The 10,004-nt window shown below is 55.4% G+C and overlaps 2 protein-coding genes across 2 annotated transcripts; both read right to left on the bottom strand.

Annotated features, from left to right (window-relative positions):
- Positions 1-1,272: 1,272 nt before the first annotated feature.
- ATP6V0B (ATPase H+ transporting V0 subunit b) lies at positions 1,273-4,390 on the bottom strand (the record flags this gene model as incomplete). Its single annotated transcript, XM_084244263.1, has 8 exons — positions 1,273-1,529; positions 2,254-2,444; positions 2,668-2,719; positions 2,828-2,897; positions 3,095-3,172; positions 3,300-3,383; positions 3,572-3,620; positions 4,324-4,390. 8 exons carry the CDS (start codon positions 4,388-4,390, stop codon positions 1,503-1,505), a joined length of 618 nt encoding a protein of 205 aa, XP_084100389.1. The 3' UTR covers positions 1,273-1,502.
- Positions 4,391-6,928: 2,538 nt separating this feature from the next.
- On the bottom strand, positions 6,929-9,195 carry DPH2 (diphthamide biosynthesis 2; the record flags this gene model as incomplete). Its single annotated transcript, XM_084243733.1, has 6 exons — positions 6,929-7,053; positions 7,137-7,313; positions 7,396-8,079; positions 8,273-8,496; positions 8,744-8,856; positions 9,049-9,195. The coding sequence occupies 6 exons, from the start codon at positions 9,193-9,195 to the stop codon at positions 6,929-6,931; spliced, it is 1,470 nt and encodes a 489-aa protein (XP_084099859.1).
- Positions 9,196-10,004: the final 809 nt, after the last annotated feature.

Genomic DNA, 10,004 nt, shown 5'->3' with positions numbered 1-10,004 from the left:
ACGACTCTCACCCGGTCCTGGGCGGGGATCTCGGGGCCGCGCTCGGGGCGCCCCTCTCGGGGCGGCTCTGGAATCTAGGGGCCCTGGGCTGGGAGCCGCGCGCGCCCCTCTCTCACCCGGCGCTCGGGGCTCAGCAGGGGGCGCCGCTCCGGTTCTGGCTGGGTTCCGGGCTCCGGCGGCTGCGGACCGCTCCGTCCCCCATGGCCGGGCCCCGCCGCCTCCCGCCGCCCGGTCAATGGCCCCCGCGGCCCCCGGGCCGCCTCCCGCCGCCGCCGCGGGCCATGGAGCCGAGCCGCCCCGGGGGGCAGGGCGGGGCCGGGCGGCCGGGCAGACCCACAGACCCGCGGACAGGCGGACCACAGTGCGGCCGCCTCCCTCCCGCGCTACGGCGCCTCGGAGGGGCAGGCCAGGCCGGCGCGCCCGCGCGCGCGCTCCCGCGGCCCCCGCCTCCAGCGCGCCCGCACCCGCTGCGCGCCTCCGAAGCCGCCCCAGCCAGCGGCCAGACACAGCGGCGAGGGGACAGAGGTGGCACAGGACCGGGAGGGCGGAAAAGCAAGTGCGGCTTATCTAAGGCGTTGGATTCGAGGTGGGTCACAATACGGGGCAGGGGGGTCTGGGTTGACGCGCGAACCCAGCCAAGGGGCCCGAAGACGGGCAGACTGGTGATGGATTCGTCAGCTCGGGCAGCGGGAGCATCATTAAGGCTGGTCAGCGGCCGGCAACCAGCTGAGAGGGCTGCTAGTGGGGCAGGACCCTTAAAGGTTGCGGCAGAAATACGTGGCAGGGAGCTGGAGTGGCAGGACCTTCTAGACTAATAGAAGGTTGGGGAAAAGACTGGACAGGAGTGGGAAGAGCTGGACAGGGCCATGGGAACCCCAGGAATCAAACTAGTTACTGGAAGGGGATGGCGCTGGGATAAGCAGAGGCAAATGAACAGGCTCCAAGCCCCACAGGATGTGCACTATGGCTGCCTGAAGGTCCTGTGGCAAGTAGGTGTGGCTAGGAGGATCCCTCCCCACCTCCAACAAATACCTGGGCCACACCCCTAGACTCCTCTCCCTTCAACAAAGATGTTCAGCACTACAGTATCATTACCTCCCCACCCAGGAGGGAGCTCTGTCCAGAGAAGAGACAGTGTGTGTCAGAAAGTTGCCAAGAGGCTGGCATGAGGTTGAGGCCAGCAGGCTTACTGGCCTCTGAAAGGAGGTGAAGAGGGCAACAGAAGCAGCACTGACCCAGACAAATACCATGTTTATTTCACAAACACTGGGAAGATGAGTTGGGGGTGGAGGTGGGATACAGCTGCACAATCATCAGGGGCCCACTTTCCACAATGAGGATCCAGCCAGGCAGTGCCTCCAAGTCAACAGGCAGCAAAGACTGAGTCCAGGGAGGGCCCTGAACACCAAGCCCCCCTGACAGGCTAAATGGCACAGCTCCAGCTGTCCTGGGGAAACCACAAATAAATAAGAGTAGGGCACGGCCCCACCCACACAGATCATCTAGTCACCCATCTTCACTCTGGAGGTCTGCAAAAGAACAAGAAAAACCAGGTAGGAACAGAGAAACAGATAAAACGGTAACAAATGACAGAAAACCACACCTAGCAAACCCAATGGCTGGATGGACAGACCACAACAGAGAGGTTACTGGACCACAGTGGACATGCTATGATAGGCACAGATGAACAGGGACAGTTGAACAACCACAGAATTATGCTGTGGGACAGAGAGATGGAAGGAAGTGGCATATGGACAGTGCCAGTCACCAGGAGTCAACCTGAACATAGGCAGGCACCCACAGTCACACTCAGACCCTCAGCTGATTCTTAGCCAGAAACACACACTGTCAGACATGAATTAGACATGCTGTCCTACTGACAGAACAAATACACACACAAGCCCTGAGAAGCCCAAACACACCAAGACAGACTGATAACGGACAAAGACGAGATCCCAACCCAGTTGAGAAAACATATAAACAGAAAAACAGAGTATGAGACAGAACATAAAGGGAAAGACTAAATAAAGATACACAGACACAAAGCAACAGAGAGAAAAAAAAAATGAGACAGTGCAGTGATACCAGATTGGAGACAAAAACGAAAGTTTCAAAAGGGGAAAACCAGAAGATGGGAATGAGGTAGTGGAAGCTGGTCAGGGATTCTATGGTTATGATAGAGAATACTGTGGATCCTCAGGAAGGAGGGTAAGGCTGGGTTAGGGACAAGAGGATCCCAGGGAGATTGAGCACCTGAAGGATTGCAACGATGACCCCAAAGAGGCCGATGGCGCTGCCAAAGATCTCCACGATGAGAATCTTCACAAAGAGGCTGGGGTTCTGTGCGTCAGCCAGGGCGGCTCCACTGCCTACGATGCCCACACAGACTCCACAGAAGAGGTTAGACAAGCCCACTGTGAGGCCAGCCCCAAACATGGAGTAGCCTGGGGGAATGGAAAGAGAATGCTGAGGCCAATCCAGGTAGTGAGAGGAGAACAACATGAACTGATGGGGTCAAACACCTCTGAGCTCTGCAGAGCTGGCCCAAGTAGACGAGAGAATATCACAATGAGAAAACTGGGATTTTAAGTTTTAAGTTTTAAGCTGGGGTGTCGGAGGGGGAGTAGGTGTGAAGCCCCAGCTCTTTGTCTTCACACATCTACCTACCTGCATGGTAGTTTCGATGGCCAATGGCCTGGGGGTCAGTGGCAGTGAAAGGCTAGGGGAAACAGAAAAGTAATTAAAAACTACCTCCTACCACCCAACATCAATAAATCAATATATGTAAAATGCTGGACTATATATACCCCACCCTGGCCTTCCATACCTCAGCCATGTTGCTAATGACAATTGCCATGATGATGCCATAGATGGCCACAGCCTCACAGAAGATGATGCTGGTGGTTGAAGTAAAGGAATAGGGTGGAGAGGAAAAGAGTTAAAAAACCAAGCTTCCTCTCAAGCACTCCTTACCCCACTGACATCCCCCAACCCCAATGAAGGTGGTCAGGAACAGCAAGTCATGTCATGTGAAACATACAGGCAGTTCCCAACACAAGTGGTTCTGACAACCTTCCAAGGGCTCTACACTTACCTGACCAGATTCTTGGTCTTGATCCTAGGGGCCTTCACCCCTCCCCCAATGATGGATGAGCCCGTAATATAGATGCCCCTGTTAGAACGGACAAGAAACTGAATGGCAGAGCCCAAGCTTGACCCTGCCCCCCAGATGACTAAGGACCCAATGACACCACCTGCTATGATTCAGTCCCCCCGCCTTGGTCCCACCATCCACTCACCATGCTGCCCCAACCACGGACAGAGAGATAGCTAGGCCAATGCCCAGGTTCGACCACATGAAGGGGGAGGTTTCCGTCAGGAACCTGAGGTGGAGAGAGGGAGGAAAGCAATTCAGCCCTGGTGGAAAAGTGGGGACAGCCCCAACCCCCATCCCCACCTCTCTCCAGCCCCACCAGTTCTAGATGGCGAAACAGACTTCATATCTCCCAAAGAAGTACCAAGGCCACAGGGAGGCAGTTCCTAAGGAAATCCTCTCCCAGCCCTCCCTTACCATGCCACATCAAAGCGGAAGCCCAAGTCAAAAATGGTGTAGCAGATTCCTGCAGCAATGAGAGAAAAAAAGGTTAGCAGTTGCTCTCTAGAGAAACTCCCTAACTTAGACAAGTACTTGCTCCCCAGCTGATGGGCCACTTTCCCACATACACTTCGTTCAAGGGAGAGTCCTCAGGCCGGCCCCCAGTGAAAGCACAGCTGTCCAGATCCCTCTGCTCAGGCCTCCATTTTCTGCCACTCCTTCAGTAACATCTCCCTCAGTGACACGTCCTCCCAGAGCAAGCCCCTCGGCTAGCAGCCACCCCGGCCTAAATACCCTGGAGGGGACAAGAGCTCTGGCCGGCCCCACCAGATCCCGCCAGCCCAGTCCGAGTCGCTGTTTACCCAACAAGCTGTGGGTGGGGGGAGGGCAAAACGACCGGGAAAAGAGGAACTGAAGCGTCCTGTTCGTGACCCAAGGAGGTCGGTCAGGGGCAAGGGCAGGAGGAGAGCTGAGAGACCAAGGTGTGCGACTGCAGCGACAGAATGGGACGAGGGCTACTCCCGCAGCCCCCACCTACGCCACCCCCCCGCATGCAGCTGGAAATCTAGGTCTCAGGGGGATTAGAGGCCCGAAAAGGCCTGAGGCAAGCCCCGGAGACCAGGGTACAGAGCCCGCGCTGGGAGCCATTAATTCCCAGACCTCACTTTCCCCGCTCGGACCCCACCTCGGTAGGGTTGGTGACCCCGCCCGCCAGGGCCCGGCCTCACCCACGACGACCATGCAGGCCCAGAAGGCCACGAAGACCCCGGAATACAGCAGCGCTAGCCCCGTCATGGTGGCGACGACGGCGGGGGTCCCGGGCGGTGGGGGCCAGACCTAACACGGCGTCCCGGCGTCCACTGTCCGCCCCGCAGTCTGTCCGCCCGCCCCGCAGCGTCACCTGACCACCCACGTGACGCGCGCCCTCACGTGACCTCACGCCAGGTCCGGCGCTGGGTCGTTGCGTCGCTGCGGGTCTAGAAGGGCGTCGCGGGAACCGCAGGCGCTGGGGATTGTGGTGGTTGTAGTCCCGCGCCTCGGAAGCGGCTCCGGCGCGCTTCTGCCCACCTCCAGCTCTGCCCTCTCCGGGGGCGCTGCTTCTCAGCCCCGGCACCCACCCCGCTTTGGCCCCCTAGTTCTGCTCGGGTGTAAAACCCGAGCCTGGCATGCAGCCCTACCCAGTCCCAGGAGGGTGTGATGTTCTTCACTTTGCTTATGCTGTTTCCTCTGCCTGAAGCGGGCTTCGTGCTCACCCCATACCCGGCTAACCCCTATCAGTCTTTTTTTTTTTTTAAGATTTACTTATTTACACATACAAGAACTGGGTTACAGGTCAGAAGTGCGAGGGAGGGGGTGAGAGGCTGCGGATTGCTTCATTGCTTAACCCCTTGTGCCACCAGGGAGGCCCCTAACCCTTATCAGTCTTTAGAAACTATTCTTCCAAGAAGCCTCCCCTACCTGGGGTGTCGTGCCTTAAGAAACTTCAACATCACGTCATTCCCTTCTAAAATGCGCCCTGGGTTCCACTTCATTGGGAATAAAATCCCAAGTACTTACATTGGCCTCTACTGATGTGGCTTCCCATGCCCCTTACCTGACTTTATTGAATACTCCCCCACTGTCTCTCCAACTGCACTGACCTCCTTGAACTTTCCTGAACATACCAGCCCTGTCCCCACCACACTGCCCTTGCACTTGCTCCCTTTGCTTCTAATTGATTCACTTACAACTTCCTTTTAGGTCTTTGCTCACCTCCTTCAAAGGGCCTTCCTTAACCACCCTATTTAATATTGCACTCCCTCACCCCTACATCCCTTCCCAGCTACATTTCTTCATAATATTTACTTATGACCATTTGACATACTAAGTATTATATTCTACTCCCCTGGCCTCCCCACCCACCCAACATAAAAAGAATTTTTCAGTGCTGCATTTCCAGTGCCTGGCACACAGTGGGTCCTCAATACATATTTACAGAATACATGACTGGTGCCTACCTTGTCCCAGTTACTATGGTCAGTTTATAGATCTACCTTTGCCTGTAGCCTGGGCACTCCTTGAGGGCAGAGGCCACATCTCCCCTGTTCACCTGCTTCTTCAACAGCTTGGACAATGCCATTATGTCAACATTCTTAGTAAATGTGGGGCAGGATGAGGTGATCATTTCACTTCACCCCTTCTGATCTTCAGAGTCCATCAACTCCACTTTGCTTCCAGTACCCACCATGCTGGTTCATGCTGGTGTTTCATGATGGTGTGCCCTTTGCTCAGATATCCTTTTCACTTCTTTTCTCCTGCCAATTTTTCTCAAGAGATTAAGTTCAGGTATCATCCCCCCAAACCACCTCTGGACTCCAACTGCCCCTGTGGGTGTCCCCCCCTCTCAGAGAATACTGTTGCACTGAATGGTAATTGCCTATTTAACTGTCCCTCTACCCAAATTCACTGTGAGGACAAAAATCCTGTCAAATATAACTCAGCTCTCCATCTAGAGAATCTGTGCAGGACCTGCAGTGTTTGATGAATAAAAAGAAACAAAGGAGAAAAAGTCTCTGGTTTATTCAAGTTTTCTGTGATCTCCCTGAGAACAAATCAAAGTCAGTGTAGACCAACACTATTCCAACAGAACTTTCTGAGATGGACATGTCTGACAGCTGCGCTGCCCTTCATGTGGCTGTTTGAGCACTGAAATGTGACTAGTGTGGCTGAGAAACTGAGTTTTCAATCTTAGTGTAAATTTATTTAAAAAGAGCCACATGTATCTTGTGGCTACTACACAGGATAACAGGTCTAGACCAATGGTTCCAAATGGGGGCAATTTTGTCTCCACAGAGAACATTGTCAATGTCTGGAAACATTTTTGGTTATCATGACTGGGGAGGAGTATAATATTGGCATCTAGTACATATGCACAGGACAGCCCCTCATAACAAAGAATCATTTGGCCCCAAATGTCAATAATACCAAGGTTGAGAAACTATGGTCAAGATCTTCTAGAACCTGCCTTTCAAAGGACAGACCTTTAATTGCACATCAGGAACTGTAACTGGCCAGGGGCTCGGGCTGCTCCCAGGAAGACAGACGGGCCCAAGTGGCTTCAGGAAAGATCCAAGTCAATCTCCATCACTCAAATAACAGGCATTCACTAAGCACAGCTTTGTGCCAGTGCCAGGACAGCACAGAGCTGGATCCTATCCTCAGTGAAGGGCTGCCTGCCCTCCCTTCATCCAGGCTCCTTCAAGGATCCTGGCAGAGGAGTGAAGTTGGTGCAGGGGACACTAAAGGTCTTAGCAGTGATTCTCAGTCCACCTGTGTCTCTGCCCCTACATGGTATCAGCTGCTTCCTTCATCCTCATAGGCGATGGCAATCCCCCGTCTTCCTCTCACAGCTCCTATCACTGGCGTCTGACCCAGGCAGGGTTGCAGCCCTTGCCAGCTCCGGGAACTAAGGAATGAGGCTGCCAAGAAAGGGAGTTGAGACTAAGTAGGCTGAATTTGGGGGGTGGGGGGGATTAGCTGGGAGTAGAGTTTGCACATTTACCTGCAGGGCTGCTCTCAATCATTTCCAGCTGAGGTCTCTGGGTCAGGGCTGAGCATCCAGGATCCTTTAATGGCTTCCAGGCAGGTGGGGGTCGGAGCTCCCCAGTAATGAGCGACACATCTGGGGTGTCCCACAGTTCTGAGTCAGGTGGCGGCAAGGGCACATGGAAGGGAGAACCTGAGAGGGAGAAAAAGGATCCATGCTGGTCCCAATTCCACATCCCTAGCGTTCTGGGTTCAGGCAGTGGCCCCCAACTCACCAGGCAGTAAGTCGGCATAATGTGTGAGGTAGGGAGCCAGGCCTGGAGGTGGCCAGGCAGGGTTGCAGGCAGCTTCCAGCTCACAGGGTGCCAGTACAGGCCGGAAGAAGCCACCAGAAGACTGGGGGGCTAGGGCACCCAGAGGACAGGCTAACAGCACAAAGACATCCACCTCAGGAAAGTTAGCAAGTTTGGCAGGTGTGGGCCGCCCCAGGGCCAACACATAGCTACGTTTGCCAGCAGCCTGAGTCAGCTTCTGCAAGTGTGCCAGTGCCTCACGGTGTCGGGCCACACCTAATGTGCCTGCCAGCAGCCCAACCACACGGGCATCTCTGGCCTTCTCCACAAGATAGTGTCTACGTGCTCTTAGGCGCCCAGCTCGGGCCCCCTCATCCTGAGTCCGCCCTGTGTCTGGGCAGCATGAAGAGAAGGGTTGGCCTGGTGCCCAGCCCAAGAGCAGCTGGATCAGGTCAGGGGTGAGGTCAGGGTCAGGGCTGGCCTCAGAGCCCCCCACATAGAAGGCCCCATACTCTTCCAGACGCCTCCCTGGAGCCAGTGGGAAGCGACGTCCAAAACGCTCCAGGGGCTCAGGCTCTGGATTGAGGGAGCCCACTGGCAGGGGAAGAGCTGGGCTGGAGACAAGCAGGTCCTGGTACTGTGGACGCAGGAGAGTGGCCAAGGCCTCTGGAAGAAGGAGGTGGTGTCAGCTTTGAAAGTTGCAAGGCAGGAGTCCCTCTGTCCCCAAGAGACCAACTATGAACCAAATGCAAAGACTAGACTCAAGCCCGTTACAAGAGCTCTATGCCAGCGTACTGGAATGGGGAAATTAGGGCACAATTGGTCCACCCTTCCAGCATGCACAGGCAAAACCCCTCACCTAGGGCATGGGCGCAGGCCGGCTCGCTCAGCAGCACCACAGGGGCAGTGGGGTCTGGGTTCTGGGCCTCAAAGGCCTTGGCACAGAGCTCCAAGGCCACAGAACGCTGACCAAGGACGAAGGCCACAGGGAGTGGACGGGCTGGAGGACTTAAGCAGGCAGGGCCAAAATGCACAAGGGCCTGAACTCCAGCTTGCTCAGCACCCAGCACGTCCACACAGCAGCTGCAAAGGAAATACCACCAATGAGAGAGGTTCTCCTCAAGAGTTACTGTCATCAATGGCAAATAAGGTCAGTGAAGAAAATGATGTTATAAAAAGACAGTCCATTAACGGAGCTAGTTATCAGGAAAGGCGTCATCATGAGAAAGAACACATGGATTGGGGACAGATACCATCAGAGAGGGGAAACACCATGAGCCCTGGACCCCTCGACTTATGCCACCCTCCACCCTCAAGCTCAAGTTCACACCTGCCATAAGCCGTGTCCCCCAGAATGAACATCTTCGACCCCGTGATCTCCTCCAGTCGTGCAGCCACGGTCCCAGCATCGCCCAGGAGCTGATCAGGGAACTGCAAGGCTACCTATACGTAGAAGCCACGGAGTCAGGGACACTCCCCCACGGAGAGCCTCTTCAGGAAAGCCTTCCGGGAGTCGCCACATAACCTTCAAGGCCCTCGTCCAACTCAGCCCTCCCCAAATTCTCCTTGGGAGAATTTGGGAGACCCCCTGGGAGGCCTAGGAAGGTGGGCCAACCCTCCCTAACCAGCCCTCACCCGTTGACAGCCCAGGTCGCGCACGAATACAGCGACTCGCTCCAGCTCGTACACTTGGTCCAGGTCTGCGAGAGGGGTGGGCAGCCCCGCGGCGCCCGCCTCCCGCTGCATCGCCGCCTCCGCGGGGCTGCTGAACGAGGACTCCATGAGGCGCTGATTGGGGCGCGGGAAACAGAAGGGACGCCCTCGGCCAGCCGCAGGTCCCGGCTGCTCCAAAGCTGCCCTCAACGGGTCAGAGCGGGCTCCGAAGCGCGGTCCGAAGCCGGCTGGGCAGTCCAAGGCCGGCGGGCCAGAGGAGCACGAAACCAAACCCGTGTTTTTCCGCCACCCACGAGCCTGCTGGCAAGAGTACTTCCGGGCCTTTGAGGCGTGGCCGGTGGCAACCTAGCCAATCCCAAACCAGCACAACTCTCGCCCTCCAATCCTCGACAAGTCTTCCGGAGGACCAATGGTCTGCCGGAGCCCGACCGGAAATGCCTCAGGAAGGCGCGAAGGCTTTTGGGTGTTGTAGTTTCCCCAGCCCCCACCCCCACCCCCAGGAGGTTCTTCGATTCACCGCACCACCAAGAGCGTTCTCAGAAGCCCTGACACCCAGAAAGGTACTCCAGTTTGAGCAGCTCCTCTCCGCTGGATACTGTTAAGGACTTCATGCGCACTCTTATCATCTGGCAGGTAGCTTTATGTAATTTTTAATTCAGGTGCCAAATTGCCTGGGTATGAATATTAAGCTCAGTCACTTGAGTACTTGCTGAGAATCTTAGGAAAGTCACCTAAGGTCGCCACGACCATTTCCTCATCTCCAAATTGGGGTCCTAACAATAGTACTCCTAATAGGATTGCTGGGTGACATCAATTTAGATCTAAGACTTGCTTATCACATGTACTGGAACATTCACCATTATCCTTACAAGCAATCTGCTCAATCAGGCAAACACTGAGCACTGACTGTTGACCAG

The sequence above is a fragment of the Talpa europaea genome (assembly GCF_964194135.1).
Source record: "Talpa europaea genome assembly, chromosome: 9".
NCBI classification, from domain to species: domain Eukaryota; kingdom Metazoa; phylum Chordata; class Mammalia; order Eulipotyphla; family Talpidae; genus Talpa; species Talpa europaea.
Note: the sequence above shows the minus strand (reverse complement) of the source record. Positions and strands in the feature narration are given on the sequence as shown.